We start from the raw sequence: 18,217 nt of genomic DNA on the forward strand, positions 1-18,217 counted from the left end.
TGAAAACATTCAACATCATTTGTGGCTTCACATTTCATTTTACTAATTTAAGACCAAACCTACACCTTTGTTTTCATTCACATTCTTAGAATAATGGTGATTAAAGGTTTACTCTTATGCTTTGTAAATGCTGCATTTGTAGATTCTGATCATGTGAGGGTGAAAAAAGGAAGCTGTGGTGCCATTTGCACACTGCAAATAGCAACAGCGTTATTTTCAGGCCATGCTAGAATGTCACTCATCAAGTGATGGACTCGACTCCAGCCACATACTTGCAGCCTGTGTAATGCCTAGAGTTGTTTTCCTTTTGACTTTAATTATGTTCTCTTTTCATAAGAAGCTGCAGAAATAATTTCAGCAGCACTGCTTTACATCAAGTCACCAAAAAAGCTGTAATACATTATGTTTTGAAAGTCAAAGAGTGAGTCTGTAAATCTTGCCACCACAACAAACCTTTGTGAGGATGTATGTCAGTGCCTGTTAAGTGGTGCCATGGGCCCACTGGACCCTCCTCCACATAGCAAACATATTTTCCCTCTTTCAGCCAGCGAGCCATGGCAACTTGCAACACTGCCCACATGAAAACTGTCTGACAGTAAGCTATGGTGCCAGAACTGCTAGTAAAAAAAGTGTCCAGAGTTTAAATATAGAGCAGCAGTGCAGACTCACCCTGAGGACCCTGTTGGCTGTAATAACAGGAGGCTCGTCGTTGACAGCTGTAACCTGGATGTACACCGTCTGGGCCGCGCTCTGCTTCCTCAGGCCCGTGTCATTGGCGACCAGGGTGAAGTTGTCAGCTAAGGTTTCGCTGCTGTCGTGGACGTAGTAAATAAATTCATGCTCCACCTGGTGATAAAAGCATTGGACATCAACTTTACAATTAAGAGAGAATTTATTCTACAAAGTTTTAGAAAACACAAGAATGTTCTGTGTCCTCATGCTCACTATTATCATTTCATGGCATAAAAAAGATACATGGAAAGACACAAAATAAACAGTCAGGTATTTGTTGCTTATTTGGGGACACAGAAAAGGTGACGTTATGAGATTCAGGTTCAGAGGTAATGTGAGGTGGGAGGGGATAATGATGTTTCCATCATGTAATTTAATTAAGAATGTATCTTAGGATAGTAATAGAGGGTATGCATGTGACATCACGGCTAGCAGAAGTCACCGTGGTTACGCCCATTGAGTGGCAGAAAGAGGGAGATGAGTGGTAGTGTTGGCTTCAATACTGTCTAAACTTAAGATCAGTATTTAATAAAAAATGGGGCAGAGCTGTTGTGCGATTGATTGTATGAACAGGTTTGAAAAGCAGTTGGAGCTATCGTTTTACAGACACCGAAAGACAAAGAAAAGAGAAGTAGATGGATCCACAAATCCAGGAAACCAAACCTAGATTTGTGGGTCCCGTTTGGTGTCAGGCAACATTCATTTATGCTGTATTTGTGGGTAAAATCGTACCTTAAATGACGTATTGTTTTGGCTAACGTTACTTCTTAGTAAAGCTCTTGGTTTCATGATCAGATCTTTCATGGTTTTTGTCTTCATTTTGTGATTCTGAACCTTGTGCTCCTACAGGATTAGTAAACTAACTGAAACTGAGGCTAACCTAGTTTTTCAAATACTGGAGTACTGGAAAATAAACCTACGATGGCGTATTAGGGCCAAATGAGAAAATAAAAACACTTGTCACTATGAGTTTAAAGTCATATAATATCGATATAAAACCCGTAATTTTATGATAATAAACATTAAGAATCCCAATGTTATGAGAATAAAGTCGTAGTTATAAAAAAAACTCTCATAATTTAACAAAACTATCATTCGTTTATGAGATTAAAGTCGTCATATTCAGACGATAAAGCCATAATATTACGAGAATAATGTCGTAATTTAAAAACAGGTGGGAAAAATATCATAATTTACAAGAATAAAGTCGTACCCTGCTCGTACAAAGCAGTTGTAGCTCTGTTGTACAAAGTGCTTGATATTAACTAGACGTAAATCTCCTCAGTACCAGTAGATCATTCATATATTCACTGGGGTCAGTACATGGTCTACTGTAAATGGACTTTGGATCAGTTGGTTCTCTGCCTAGTTTTGGACCCTGGTTGTCAGTGATGATGAAACCATGTATATTTGTTTCAGGTAAAAACTACACTACACCCTGGATGTCAGGATATACGATTTTGGCCCACATGTCAATGTTCGTGGACCACTTGTTCTTTGGTAGCTCGTACGGATCCTTGTCGAGTCCAATTGTCCTTAATTTAATTTCATATTTCACATTTTCCCGGTCTCGCTGTGTTTACTGTTATACTCCGTCATGTTGAGCAGGTTGGTTTTTGCCACTCAGTCTGGCTTAGAGGGGCGTGGCCTGGGGGGGGTATATTGTAAAAATGATTTGGAATAAGAAGTAGCAATGGCATGTAACTGGCTAGTTGTCATTCAAGTACAAATTTTCACTATCTCCAGAGTACTTCCATTCTGTGATACTTTATACTTGCACTTCACTATATCTCGCAGACAATTATTGGACTCTTGATACACAATCTGACAGCTCTAGTTCCTTTTCACGTTACAGTTTCTTTATCCCCTTCCCATCTGGTAAAAACCACATTTTCAATCGTGATGATTCTGAATGTTTGTATATATATTAGGGCTGTCAAACGATTACAATGTTTAATCGGATTCACCACAGGGTTGCTGTGGATTAATTTCGATTAATCACGATTAAATATAATTTACATTTAATCTACAGGGTGGGGAAGCAAAATTTACAATATTTTGAGGCAGGGATTGAAAGACAGTGTATGACCAATTAGTTTATTGAAAGTCATGAGAATTTATTTGCCACAAGAAAATTTACATAATAGAAAATGTTTTTATTCTACGTGTCCTCCTTCCTTCTCAATAACTGCCTTCACACGCTTCCTGAAACTTGCGCAAGTGTTCCTCAAATATTCGGGTGACAACTTCTCCCATTCTTCTTTAATAGTATCTTCCAGACTTTCTCGTAATAGTTTTGCTCATAGTCATTCTCTTCTTTCCATTATAAACAGTCTTTATGGACACTCCAACTATTTTTGAAATCTCCTTTGGTGTGACGAGTGCATTCAGTAAATCACACACTCTTTGACGTTTGCTTTCCTGATTACTCATATGGGCAAAAGTTTCTGAAAAGGTATGGATAATAGCGTTAGGTATGATTATGACATCAATATATGTTTGGTTTCAAAACAATTGACGTAGTGCCTGCTGAGAAAAAACAACTAAATGTTCATTGTAAATTTTGCTTCCCCACCCTGTAGATTAATCGTGTTTCATTTAGCATGAGCAAACAGACTCAAGAAAGAAGGGAAAATATATGAACTGAACGTGTTTGTCCAAGCTGGGCCAAGCATTAGCCGAAGTGCTAGCAGAATCCCCGACTAACGTATGCTTCACGTTAATGTGGTATTTGAAGCTGGAAATGCTTCAGTGAAAAGAAAACTCCTTCCTGCAGAGTGTGTATGATACTTTATGCTGGTCGACTGTTCCGGCTTGGGTTTTTTTGACCTCATATTTCCATCCAGAGGGCCAACGTGCTGTTTAGCATCTTCCATCTTTATGGGTTGGTTCTGCTGCCTGTCACTACTGGATCAACTGCCCATTTGTTCATGTGTGACAGTAACTCTACTTGGACAAACTGACCCAAAATACGTTGCCAGAGACGTTCAGTTTCATTATCCTCATAGCATGACTGCCTAAGTTATATTTTTGGCCAAATTGTGAGAGCTTACTTTCATAACACTGCTGATTCATTTTTCAACACTGGCTATGACCCAAAAAAAAAAGACTATGCTATGAGGCTAACGATAGGTAAAGCTCTTAATGATTACTTAGTGGAGTATTGTCACAGTGTACTATTACTACTTTTACTTCAGTAAAGGATTATAAAGATACTTCTTCCATCACTGGAAAAGGGTTAAATACAATTAAATAATGTGTGCTAAAAAACAGCAAGTGACATGACATGAAAACAGTAAACAAATCCTGTATTCTTCCTGACTAGTTTGTAGAAATAGGTCACTACACGGTGAACGTGTGTGCAGAAATACCTCACCTGCCTCCGGGTGAAAGAGGTGAGGGGTACGCCGGGGTGTCGAGCGTGTTCAATGTGGCCATGCAGCGGGAGCTCGGTCAAAGCATACAGGAAGTTGATTCCAGAAAAATGTCGGTTGGTTACTTTCAGCAGCTCCTGGGTAAGTGCCTTTGAGCCGCCCTCATCCAGCGTGAAATTGACGACTTGAAGTGGGATGAGGCGTGGGATGATGTCGACGGACATCTTGATATCGCTGACGTCAGTAACGCCGTTGGTGGCGTCGAGGATGAAGGTGTCGTCCACTTGGTCGGGCTCCACCTGCATGTACTGAATGTTCCCGCCGTTAATGTCAGCTTGGGTAAAGGTCTTGACAGGAGACTGTTTGGTTCCGATGTAACGCTCCTCTGCTTCAACGAAACGCCGGAGAAAGCCATGAGACGGGGCAGCCTTGACTGTGAATACAATCTCAGATGGCAGGTTGTCCTCATGAGTGACCTGCAAACATCAGAAAACATATTCTGTGAAATGTTCCATGTGTCACTGAAGTTTACCTTTCATGTTGTTTTCAATTCAATGTGTCGTTGTAAAATTTAGAACAAACAGGTAAGCATTCGTTTTTTCAGGTAAAACCCAGAGCAGGAGAAGCTCAACTTTAATGGTAGCATTTATGGCCCCATTCTTTTAACTAACTGTGATCATGCATCACATTAATTTCAGGTGAAGGGGAAGTAAAACTGAAGGCTCATCTTATTTTATGAAACACAGCCCTGAAAATCCACAAGTACATACATTATATACATCAATCTGCTATATTCTTGTTATTAATATTCTGCATCCCATATGGTATTGATATTGCTTATGAGCATGATTTAAATGATTTCTTTTAAAATATTTAGTTTTAAACTTTGCTTTAGGGTTTCATTTTTGTTACATACTTCAGTGTTTTTAGTTTCATAGCATTTGGAGGAGCTCACTGGTTTTCTTTTAGGCTTCTATGTTAGTTTAAACTTTACTGGCTATTGTGAGGAAAATTTTGATGGACTGAAGCTGAAAAGGGCAGAATACTTATACCAAATTCTAAAACCACAGGATTTTTATTTATTTTTTTTTAGATTTCCTAAAACTGTTCGAGTCCCTCATCATTTATAGGTATTTAATTTTGTTTCAACGCTCACCTCAAGTTTCGTTTCATCAATCTTGACTGGCTTCCCCTCTTCCACCAGTAACATGTTGTGATGCTGGATGATGGGCGGTCTCTGATGACTTTCCAGGTAAATCTTCACATTAATCCTCGCCACCAGCTGAAGATCTTTAGCTTTCACAGTTAAACTGAAATGGTCTGCCAGTTGTTTACTGTCATTGTGCCAATAGGAGATAAGCCCATCCTTTAGTTCAGTCAATGTGAACAAATTCACTTTTTTATCATCATGTTTAAGTACCCCACATTTAGGAGCCTCATCCAGCCTGAAGAGGACTTCTTTGTCATCTCTGATGTCCAGGTTGGATAAAACACTGAAATTAGTGGTTGAAAAAGTGACTGATTTTCCCTTCTGAACTAATATGCCAGTATTGTTACCAACCTTCAGGAAAGGATCATGTGCACTGACGTCTAACAGACTTGATACAAAATGTTTTCCATCAGAGACGAAGAGCACAAACCTGCCAGTGCTCACACCTTTGTGAATGAACAATACACGTTTTTCCTCCAAATCTTTCTGGTGAAACTGGAAAAGCCGGTGAGTAGTGTCATTCACCAACACCAGGTCTCCCATCGGGATTCCACGACGTGTGTAAAGCAACTGGCCATCATCAAAATCAGAGTCTGCATCATGATAACACAAATCCTCGATAGTGAGTAACCTCTGCCCTTCTCTTACTACGTTGAAAACTTTATCAATGACACGTACAGGCTTTTGATCATTGACGAGCTGAATGGAAATGTTGAATGTTCCTTCTTTGCATCCAATTTCATCCTCCGTAATGGTAGATTTGAACCCTTGGCTGGTGGAGGCTATGAAAGTGAACTCATCTTGAATTGATTCACTATCATCGTGGATGTACATTAACCGTTTCTCTAATATATCTTGATTACTGAATGTTAAGATTTTGTCATAGCTTGCATTTGAGTTTGACTGACTGATGCGTGCAAGTTTTCCATATTTAGGACTGTTTATCACAGTATAATACATAGCTTTTGTGCTCAAAGTCTCTGAAAACAGTTCTTCTTTTGTGATCAGTTTACTTTCTCCTTCTAAAAGAGAGAGCCCTTCATTCTTCATAAACACACTATTGACATCTGCTTTAATTGAAACTTGAAAATCATAGTTCTGTGACTGAGCATGTTTGGAAAACAGCAGGAATTTGAACCTGTCACTGGTATCTTCATAAGGCCTGTCCACTAGCTCATAATGCACTTTACCATCTGTGATATTTCTTTGACTGAAGGATGAATTTTTCCCCAACACTGTAGTGTCCAGCAGAAGTTTTCCTTTCTTTGGTGTGGTGAGAACCCTAAAATACATGTCATCCTCCGACAGAAGAACACCTTCTGCTGTGGCAAAAAGATAGTCTGAGTCCAGTGTCACTTTCCGGACTTTATCCATGTCTTTTACTACATTTCTCACTAGGGTGTACTTCACCCACTTCACAGTAATTGGGAAGAGAATTTCAGTTGTTGCCCTTGCAGCCACAGTAACTTTGCACTTGAAGTAATCCGTAGCGTTGGAAGTTTGAATTTCTTGATAATTGTTAACATATCTCAAGCGCTCTTTTTCTAGAAGCCTCTGAGAGAATGAGTCAGTGAGCCTCCATTCACCACTTGAGTGAAGTCTCTGGAGTTCTCCATACTGTGGAGGTTCAATGATATCATATCGGATGTCTACAATCTGTTTCACAGCATTGGTCTGCACAGCTATCTGCTTTGAGCCAATTATAGCTGCGTTTCCTTGAATGATCTCCAAGCCTGTGTTGTTGGCAATCTTATACTCCAGTGCTACAGCCATGACCCTCAGAACCACAGTGTTGCTAACCTTTTCCCCATCACTAACTCTAAGCACTATCCTAGAGTTTCTAACTCCTGTGTGTACATAGTACACTTTCAGTTCCTCCAAGTCTCTGTATGAGAATGATGTCACTGCTGTTCCTGGGTTATTTTCAATTTCCAGATATCCTGCATCTGCATTCAGGTTTCCAAGGACAGAAAAGACAAGGTCAGCATAGCTGCTGTCAATGTCTGTGGCCTTCAGAACATCAGTGGTGAGCCGTTTCTTTGAGTTTTCCAACAGAACAAAGAGATTCCCTTCAGGAAGGCTTAATTCAGGGGCATCATTGGTGGGTGTGACGGTAATATTGTATCGGTACAACTCACTGCCTTTCAAATAATCAGGAACCTGCTTTCTGCTGCTAGAGTAGATTGAAAACATAAAGAAGTCATCAGGATCCTCGGAGCCTCCATGAATGTACATGACTCGTTCGTGCCAAAGGTCCAACATGCCAAAGGTGCTTTCTTCTTGGTCTGGATCAACATCAAGCCTTATTTGACCACGCTGAGGTTGCTCTTCAATTCGGAACATAATCTGTGACTGTCGAATTCCAAGCTTCTTGAAGTCCAGGAGAACCTTGATATGTTTGGCCTCAAGAGATGCTCGACCACCTTCTGCAACAACAAGGTTTTTGAGGTGAACAAAATTCAAACCATACCTTCTGTCCAAGCCTCTTGCAAGAGTGGACATATAGAGTGAAGGTGTTGGTGTCACTGAGTGTAACAGGGAGCCTGGGACACTTGTTGTGCTAACAGTGGTTGATGGTTCTGGTACTTTCTCAGGTTCACAACCAACTGAGATATCTTTGGTGACTACAGCAGCAGAGAGACCCACTTTTACTCCATTAACTTCAATGTTCTTTAAACACCCTTTGAAAGAACCTCCTCTTACACGCTTTCCAGACACAGAGACCAGTCCTACCTTCTTAACTTCTGATCTGGTGCTGTCGTCGATACCACCTACAAAAAGGTGACCTTTAAGCTGAAGCCCCTTGGAACGAGAGTTAATACTGGTTTTCACCAGCTCTCCATCAACAGAAAGCTCAAGGCTTTTGGAACTGAAGTGCAACTTGAGAGTATGCCATTTCCTGTCATTGATGAACGTCAAGGAACGCAGCTCAGTTTTGGTTCCACCCTTTCCAACAATGGCTACCAGCAATCCTTCCTGAATCTCCAAAGCTACAAAGTTTCCATCTCTGGCAGAATTGTACAAGATAATTCCCTCTTTAGCTGATGTGTGCACAACACATTCAAATACAGCTTCCTGTTGGGTATTCCAGGGTGGCAGAGAAATGTAGGCCCTGGAGCTGAAGAGGCTGATAGGATCCACTTCAGTAGCAAAAAACTGGGGACTACAACCAAGAGACACCTCGTAGACACTCTTGAATCCAGTGTACGGTCTCAGAGATGACAGCAAGTCATGTTCATTGAAGAGCACCTCATCCATGCAGCCTCTGAAGCCTACAGGGTCCCTTGGGAGATAAGGTCTGTCCAAACCTCCCGACCCTCCAACATAGAGACCATCTAAAATGTTGAGGCTGTGATGGGAACCTGGTATCTTCACACTGGTATGAGAGTTCTTGTCGACGGTCAAAGTGACATTGCGCTGCTCATGGTGGACTTCCACAGAGTGCCAGGCCAGATCATTGAGCTGTGTTCCTCTCTCTGACTGTAGCACTTGTTCTCCAGATCCAAGGTCCAGTTTTAGCTAGGAATATAAAGAAACAATCAGGTCACTAAGCACATTATAATGTAAAATTCACATCAGTAACTACACTTAACACCTACTATTAAAGTCAAGAACATAAACATTCATGCTCAATTTTAAATTCTCCCATACACAAATGTTTACATAAACTGAATTTCCATAGAAGAAATATATGCATATGGAATACAAATAAATATTTATATGTGTCTGTGTGTGTTCCCTCTGGCTTTCTCCCTCCATCCAACAACGTACACTTTAATAGAGGCATGTCTTAATAACCAGTCAATTTAAGTCACCCATGGAGTGAATGGTTGTTCGCCTGTATATGCCAGTCCTATGACCAACTGGAGCCACATCCAGGACTCAACCTTTAACTACTGGTAGCTGGGACAGGCTCTGGCATCCCCATGACTCTCTCAAGGGTTAAGTGTTTCATAAAAATCAAGGAATGAATGGATGAATGTTTAATGGTAATGGAAAGTAATATCGTATCAAGTACTGTAGTTCGGCACAGCTTTGAGCTACAAATTAAACTAGTGGTTTCCAACATTTGTATTTTACCTTTGTCTTAAAAAAGCACTGTGTAATCTGAAATAATATTTCAGATGTCTCCGAGTTGTTATCAGCTCCATCAAAAGTTGACCCTTCCCTTTAAACCTCTGTGATTTGGCTCAAATAAATAACTATATCATCTCCAAAAATCAAAGATTAGAAAGACAAGTGAAAAAGTAAGCAGAGCTTACTAATACCCCCACTCCCACTGCACAACCCTCTGCTCACTGATACCCTGCCTAGTCAGGGGTTAATTTAGAATTTAAATCAATGATAATTGTAAACTAGATTAAACTAAATTACTGGGGATCTTTTGGTAGTTCAGTCAGACAAAAATAAACATTATTCTAAGTCTTTGAGAAATTGGTTTGACAAATTCTCCAAAAAAATTCAGCCATTAAACTGTACAATGCACTTCTCCTGGTGGTAAAGAAAATGTGTGTCAAATTTGGAAAGAATCGGGTGAATAGTCTTTGAGAAATCAGTTGGACAAAAATCTCAGATGAACAGATCGACTGGATTCCTGGCATTGCCCATAGGGCGGAAGTATAGCAAAAACTGTACACACATCAGAACTTATAATTACCCTGTTTCCTCTCCCATTTTATCTGGTTTTAAATTTGATCTGTAGTAGTTTAAAGTAGCTCCACTTCCAGCAGCTCTAACAGTCACTTCATGACAATACTGATTCACAATTGATTAATCTAATGTTGTTAGAGGGACCAAAGCTTATGCTTAGTGAAAATGATTGAACAACATTTTGCTTTTAATACTTGTTTACGTGTAATTAAGTAAGACTTTGTTTTTTTATAATGCTGTACTGGTACTTCTTAAACCTAAACCTTTTCCACCAATGATATACATGCAGACTACACGCTTTTGGTTATTTCATATATGTCTGCAAAATATATCTTTGTATAATCACAAGATACATGTGATAATAAGATACTGTCTTATTGGTTACATATATGACTCCAGATGTATGGGCATATATGTCATATATTACATTTGTTCAAGGGCAGACTGACACGACTTCAAAGAACTAAATGATTAAGTGCAGACAGCTGGAAAGGGAAATACAGGATCCAGACATATATTCCATGATGTCACCTGTTGTTATAACTGTATACTTTGTCAGTGATTTAAAGCAGGAAGTGCACTAGTATTCCCTCGCCTTCAGCTATGTCCTCAAAGCATCATGTCACTACCTCAAACTAATGCTGCACTTTGATGACATGCTTGTCAAGGCTTGCAACTGAGTCCTTGCTATTCATGCCTTGGTTTTCAGGGAGATGCACTCATGTCTGACTCAGATGGAATGAGACCCCACACCCGGGGATAACTTGTGCAAGTGAAGAAAAAAAATTATTTGGTGATCTGTGCCTGTTAAAGGCAGAGGGACGAGTAGTTCTGTCCTCGTGCTCAGTGAAGTACAACAATGCACCATAGTTGTCTGTGTGACTCATTCCTAGCAGCGCAAATCTAACACGAATAGAAGCTTAGTCACAAGGATTTCTTGAGTCGGATGCACAAAAGCTATAATGCCGATCTCAGGACTCTGTGTTTTTCCTGAAAGTCTGTCTGCACTTCCAAAGGCTCTGTATCATACATCTGTCCATTCTGTGTTCTGACTTAGCATGGCAGAGCTGCTTACAAAGCTCTTTTAGCAGCAGTCTTGACAACTAACAAATGTGTTTCAACCTTAAATCCTTTCAGCAAAGCTTGTGTGGGGGCTAAAAATACTGCATCCCAATGGGATAAAAACCTACCAGAATTTCTTTACTGTGCCCGCGGTCTATTTTTGGCATCAAGACTACAAGAAAAACTAAAAAAAAAAAGTCTGTCATGTCTAGTCTTCACATTTTATTTATACAATACATATATTCTACTTTATGAAAAGATTGAAAAATAAGTTAATAAACTCTCTCTCTCTCTCTGCAGTGGTCAAAAATAACAACTGTATACAGCATATGGATTGAAATAATCAATGCAAGAGTAGCCTACATGAACCCACCACCATATATGGACATATATGTGACATGCTAATGTTTCACCCTCTGCTAATGTAAACAGACTGGTGTGTCTCTGTAACTGGCTGAATGTAAAGGTGGACTAAGCCCACATCTTTCTATCCTGTGAACCCTCAGCCCATGTCCACACTAATACATTTTTGTTTAAAACCATGACTGTATTTGATTAGTTGATTGAGGAACCATGATATTGCTCACTAGTTTCTAAACTGCTGCTTTGAAGCCAGTAGTTAGTGATTTGGATGTCACCATTTGGCTTTTTGGAGCCAGAAATGGCTATATTTGGACAAACTGCCAAAGAGGAAGGGGTCAGAGCCACCGGAGAGGGGTCATGGGTAATGTAACGCTGAACGCTAGTTAAAAAGTAATTTCACTGTTTTATTCCATGGTCCAAGTAAAACACCTAACCTTAACCCCAGCAACCATCAGTGGTGTTACTGGCTTCATTTTGGAGCTGAGGGTCTTGTTCCGTCTCCACACCACTTAAACTTAAGGAAAAGCCACTGACCCCATTTAGATTAACCCATTGAACGGTAATCAAACGAACGTAGAAACTTTTGGAACTGTGTATGTTGTCACATCCACTGCCCTGTTTTGTTACACTTCATCAATTGATCATGTTGGGAAGAAAACAAGACACCAGCCTTGACAACAAACCAAACATATTCACACAGAAATTAAACACAAAGTAAAAAAAACAACTTCAGCAAATCTTGACATGAACTACAGCTATAACTAACATGTTTAATATTTGGCATGAGTGGGAGAGGTGTCTTAGTGGCCCCTATCAACAAACCACCACCATCTAAAGGAAAGAATCTGTGTTTAGGGGAAAAACAATAATATGGCTTTTTTATCCCACCGTGGAGAAATTTCACAGTTAACAGCAGCAACAAACAACAAGTAAGTGTGAAAAATGAAATATAAAGAGAAAAATAAGGAATGTTGTATTTACATAAATATTTTTATAATATGTGTACATATTTATATACACATGGTGTGATATGGGGGGGGGGGTTACTGTGAACTGTTACAGAGGCTGATGGTTGTAGGGAGAAATGACCTGCAGTATCTAGTCTTAGGCATAAAAAAAACATAACTAGTGCTAATTACGGCAAATCGTGCGAGAAATCACTTTTTCTGATTAGTTGGCGGCTCTATTTTGTACATGTGTATGCAATATTATGACAATTTATAAAGCACTTGATCATGCAAACAATCAGCTGATTAGTCTTCCGTTTTTGCAAATCTATCACTGAATTTAGGAATTATTGTCATATGTCACTCATTCGTGGCATAAACACTCAGGTTTGATTTAATAATGTGGTGGTGTGCACTGTGACATGAAGTGACTGGTACAGAGTTAACATACCAGCGCTTGTCTGCTTACGTTACTGTGTTGAGAGATTGACACTGTCAGCTGAGATGAAGTTACAGCTTAAGGTCAGTGTGTGTGTGTCTGTGTGACTTCTGGCGCACATATGCAGTCTATGTTGTACTGTATGCATATATGTGTGGGTGCATGTGCATGTGTGCGCTCATGTATGCTTGAACACATATGCTCATGTGCTGCGGCAGTGGATGTACCCACCTGCAGGCGACCGGCATGGAGCTCCAGTAGGAAGTAGTCGGCCTGGCCCACAGCCAGAAACAGCAGCCCACTGGTGCTGGAGGTTCGGAAGCGAATGCGGAGAGTGTTATGGTCGGACGACTCTGTTGCTCTGAGCTGTACAAAGCCATCACCGTAGAAGGAAGCTGAAAAAGAGAGAGGAAGAGACTGAGTAGGAGAATGTCTCGGTTCAGATGTTGGATTCCCTCTCCAGGATTTAGAGACACACTGATATGAGTCATTCCAAATCCACAGATTCTTAGAATATAGCACATTTTGTGTAAATTCAATGAAGAAATAGTTGAGTAATGTTTAATTTAGTAAAATTATCATGGTTTATTTCTTTTTATTTCTTACATATCCTCATTTCAACCACTTTGTCCGTGTCAAAGCATCAGAGCCACAACCACCAGGCTCAGAAACAGCTGCTATTAGGACGCAATCAGACTGTACAACTCAAAGCACAACTGAACAATAACCCACTCCGGTGCTGCTCATTATGCGCAAAAATAACACTACACCACAGCCATACAACATACTTACACAATATAAGTGCAATTACTATAATATAACATGCTATACTATATATAATGTGCAACTATCTTTATATTTAATAAAATTTGATTGATTGAGTGATTTAATTGGTTTTCCCCTGTAAGTCGCTTTGGAAAAAAGCGTCTGCCAAATGCATAAACATAAACATATTTCAGTCATTTCTCCTTCTCTTCTATGTCGATTTATTCATTCATTCATTTTCTGAACCCGCTTTATCCTCACTAGGGTGACGGGGGTTGCTTGGAGCCTATCCCAGCTGCATAGGGGCGAAGGCGGGGTACACCCTGGACAAGTCGCCAGTTCATCGCAGGGCTGACATATAGAGACAATCACTCTCACATTCACACCTATGGGCAATTTTAGATTAACCAATTAACCTATTAGTGCATGTTTTTGGATTGTGGGAGGAAGCCGGAGTACCCGGAGAGAACCCACGCAGACACGGGGAGAACATGCAAACTCCACACAGAAAGGTCCCACCCCCCGTCGACTGGTGTTGGGATCGAACCCAGGACCTTCTTGCTGTGAGGCACGAGTGCTAACCACTGCACCACCATGTTGCCGTCAATTTATTGTTATTGTTATTGTTATTATTATCATTATTATCTGCACTTTGCTCTGTTTTTTTTTTTAAGTTTTAAATTTGTGTGTGCTCTGTTTTCAAATTTTTCCTGTGGATCATAATTACGTTCATCATACCAATGCTGAATGACAATACAGAATCTTGAAATAGGTGAATAGTCTTCAAGAAATTGGTTGGACACATTTTCTGAGTTCAAATTTTCGGAAAAATTTCAGCCAATAAACTGTGCACTGAAATATATGATACAAAACAAATAAGAGGTAACTATTTTGATTGCCACCCTTAGCTTTGTTGTTCTTGCAGGGCTGACATGAACATACAGATTTATTTCTCGTTCTCTTTTCCTCAGATACAAGAAAATTCAGTAAATGTGTACATCCTTAAGAGACACACAAAAAACTGAACTAAATGTTTTCTAAAGGTTAAAGTCACTATTTAGTTTGACCTCTGACCTCATGACAAGAAGCAGCGCAAACAGAAACAGAAACGTGTTGAATGAAATCTGGTCTAAAACATCAGGAAATTAACGCAATAAATCTCATATTGTCTGAACAAAAGGGTTAAAGATGACTTTGGTTTATAGAAGCTGTTTTTCCTCAGTTCTTTTACTGCTGAACATATGTCCCATATATCCAGATAGGACTTAATATAGAGCCTGAGAAATGTTCACATGTGGTCAATAGAACTTGACTGAACCAACAAACCTAATGTTGGCCCAGGACTTTAGCACAATACTGTACATACATGTAATACATTAACGCTCAGTACATAACGTTAATATTAGAGCCGGACCAATACCGGATTTTTGGGGCTGATGCCGATATTTGAGGCTAAAAAAAAGCCGATAACCGATATATCGGCCGATATATGAAATAAGAACATTGATATACACGGGATATAATAGTCTTATATTAGATAATGGTGGACATGTGAATTGGATTTTGTTTCTGTTTGTGGCTGGACAATTTTCAGTGATCACTCTTCACTGAGCTGCATCTATCCTCTGCTCTTTGTCAGAATTTGGGACTCACCTGCTCGTGTGATGTATTCAGGTGCATTTTGTAAACTCTGCAATCTACATTATCACTTCGTATAGCATTCAAGTACACCAAATAGCCAGAGGAAACTGTATAATGTAAATACACAGGGAAATGTTGATTATTTCTTGTTTCTATTGCTACTGTATGTTAAAATCATAATATCCCAATTGTTTCCACAGTGTCTCCTTGGAAAAATGTAAGCCCTTATATAGGTGATGACTCCTACAGTAAAGACAGTCCTATGAGACATGACAATAGTATAATACAAAACCTTTTCTGTTGTCACATGAAATATATCATCATATTGCAGAGAGTTCAGTGAGTGTATAAGAAAACCTGAAGCAGAGTACACGGAACAACTGGAACACAAAGTACAGTAAAGCGGTAAATACAGCAAACGCAGAGCAAGTCCGGTCAAGCATTGTGGTCTTAATATAGCCAACATGTGACATTTAAATATAAAAGCCAGGCTAATTATCATCCTGGTTGTTCTTTACAAGTGGAGCAGAGAGTGTGGAAGTGGAAACCACACTAACACACACTCTCACAGAGCTTTATAACACACACTCTGCACAAATTATACAGTACCTCACCTGATGTAAAGAATGTTTGTCATTCTTTGGATCTTTGGAGCTTAGTGGGACCTTCCTGGTGGGCCAGTTGTATTTGTACTTTATGTACTCGCACATAATGATTGACAGTCATTTGAGTAAGACAAGAGCAAAATTATGACTTTTAAAGCTTTACCTATAGAGTAATAACTAGCTTTAGGATGAAAGTCGTGCATTGTGGCAGAATTGCAGGTTTATGTCCCCACTGATTTACAGCTTCAGGAGAAAGTCTGAAACACTTGGAAGGACAAATCCGACCTGTGAAGATATGTGACTTCAGTGGCACAAAAACAGCGTACAAACCGAGGCAGTGGATGTGGAGGTGGTTAGGATGGAGGCAGACAGGTTTGGACCTGCCCTGGCCTGACAGGAACCTTCAACCTGAACATGAAAGGCTCTGACGTCCCCACATTGTCTGTGGCCCCCTGTTCCAGCGTGGACCCAGCTGTTTCTTCTACCTCACCTCCCTGCCATTTCACATCACCCTGTAATCTGGGTTAACGCGCTCTGAGGCGTTCTCATCTCAGCCTCCATGCCCTGGCACCACCAGTTTAGGTTTTAATGAGCTCAGAAGTCTCCTGCATATTAAGAGGAATAACAAACATCTTCATCCTCCATGAGGAAACATGTCAGTCTCACATTTGATATATCTGTGCACAGTTCTTTACCTCAGGGCGGAAAAAAAAGACTAATGGCAAACAATGAATCACTGTGAAGACAGATGAAGTTAATGCGAATTAATCCATTGTTGTTCCTCTAAAAGAGGTTAATGCACAAATGAGAGGGCATGCCTGTATCTGTGCACTGTAAATTAACACAATTAAACCACTAAACCAGCCAGTTAGTAACCTACAGGATTTAAGTGTAGAGGGCACAAATAAAGCTATCACAAACACCTGGCACACACTACATTTAAGGTGGGAAGATATGGTCAAAAATTACAAAAGGATTTATTCAAGAATGATGAATGATTCATAATTTTAAGCAATTTTTTCTGGTGATATTAAGAGAAGAAAAACATGACTGAAAATATTTTCCTTTTAAAACTGTATAAAAATACAGTAACAAAAATGGCATTCGCAAGAGGGTCAATTATTACCACAGCTTAATTATCAAAGCTCGCAACTTAAAGTTAAACAGAAATAGGCCTAATTGTTCAAGTATTATTACCAGTAGGGCTGCTCGATTATAGAAAAAAAAATAATCACGATTATTTTAGCAATAATTGAAATCACGATTATTAAAAACGATTATTTGTTAACCTTAAAGTTGTTTATTTTTTTTCTTGCAAAACAATGTAAAATATACTCTTTAAACATAAATAAAGCTTTTAACCACTAAAACAACGTATTTTCACTTTTGTACGAAACAAAAAAATCTTTGAAATCAAATAAGTGTACTGTAAATTCAAGTATGTTTCCTTTTGTAAACAAACAGTGCACTGTAATTAAACTGCTATAGACTTGCCATAGAACTGTAGCAATAAAAAAAAAAAAAAAAACTCACGTAAAGTGCAAATTATAAATTCAAGTATGTTCAATGTAGTATGAAACATAGTAAATTCAGTGGCGTGCTGTGAGGTTTCAGTTCAGGCCTTCTGTATACATCAGCCATCTACAGGGTGTCTCATAAGTCTCCATACATAGGAGACATAATACATATGGTTCTAACATGTATTTCTTTATATTTCTTCTTTATAGTTCTTCAGCAGTGGAGGACACGCATTGAAATGTGTTCCCGACAAAATGGCAGTCATATAGAGCATATTATATAAATAAAAATGGTTTATGTCAAGAAACGTTTATTTTTCCTTTGTATGGAGACTTATGGGACACCCTATAGAATACGTACGTTAGGGTTATACAGGTTAGGGTTAAGTTAATACGGGAGTTGCAGTGTAAAGAGATTCAGAGACTGAAGATTGCATTGCGGACGAAGTTGTTTTTATGCGTTTTAGTTTTTCATAAGATAAAGAATATGATAAAGGTGGTGGTGGTTAAACTTTAGATGGTTAAAAATGTTTGTTGTGTTAGCGGTCAGTGCGGACACAACTACGAAACACTTTTTGCACGTGATGTGTTTTTGCTCTTCGTCTTCTTCATCAAACCCAAAGTGATTCCATACAATTGAATTGGACTTGCCTTTTTTGTTTACCAAGCACTTCTGCTGTGATTCTCCTGCCATGTTTCCAGACCGCTAGGTACAACTTTCCTCTTGGGGTGGACCTGCCGGCTAGCTGGCAGCAGTAGCTTAGAGGGGGGCGGAGCAGAGCAGCTCATGGTAGCTTGCGTGCGCGTGAATTAAAACAACTCAAAATTAATCATCGTTTTTTCTCGATTACATAATTTTTGTAATCGTTGCGTGTAATAATCGAAATCGTAATTGAATTTCGATTAATTGCA

General features: G+C 39.4%; 1 protein-coding gene across 1 annotated transcript in view; it reads right to left on the bottom strand.

Annotated features, from left to right (window-relative positions):
* Window positions 1-18,217, bottom strand: part of cspg4ba (chondroitin sulfate proteoglycan 4ba) — a 56,869-nt gene that overhangs the window by 27,509 nt on the left and 11,143 nt on the right. Inside the window, exons 2-5 of the mRNA XM_030143145.1 lie at window positions 13,009-13,172; window positions 5,263-8,835; window positions 4,109-4,582; window positions 670-846 (exon numbers count right to left, since the gene is read on the bottom strand). Coding sequence (XP_029999005.1) covers window positions 670-846; window positions 4,109-4,582; window positions 5,263-8,835; window positions 13,009-13,172 — 4,388 coding nt within the window. The remainder of the gene's footprint in view (window positions 1-669; window positions 847-4,108; window positions 4,583-5,262; window positions 8,836-13,008; window positions 13,173-18,217) is intronic.

Source organism: Sphaeramia orbicularis, chromosome 9 (genome assembly GCF_902148855.1).
Source record: "Sphaeramia orbicularis chromosome 9, fSphaOr1.1, whole genome shotgun sequence".
Taxonomy (NCBI): Eukaryota; Metazoa; Chordata; class Actinopteri; order Kurtiformes; family Apogonidae; genus Sphaeramia; species Sphaeramia orbicularis.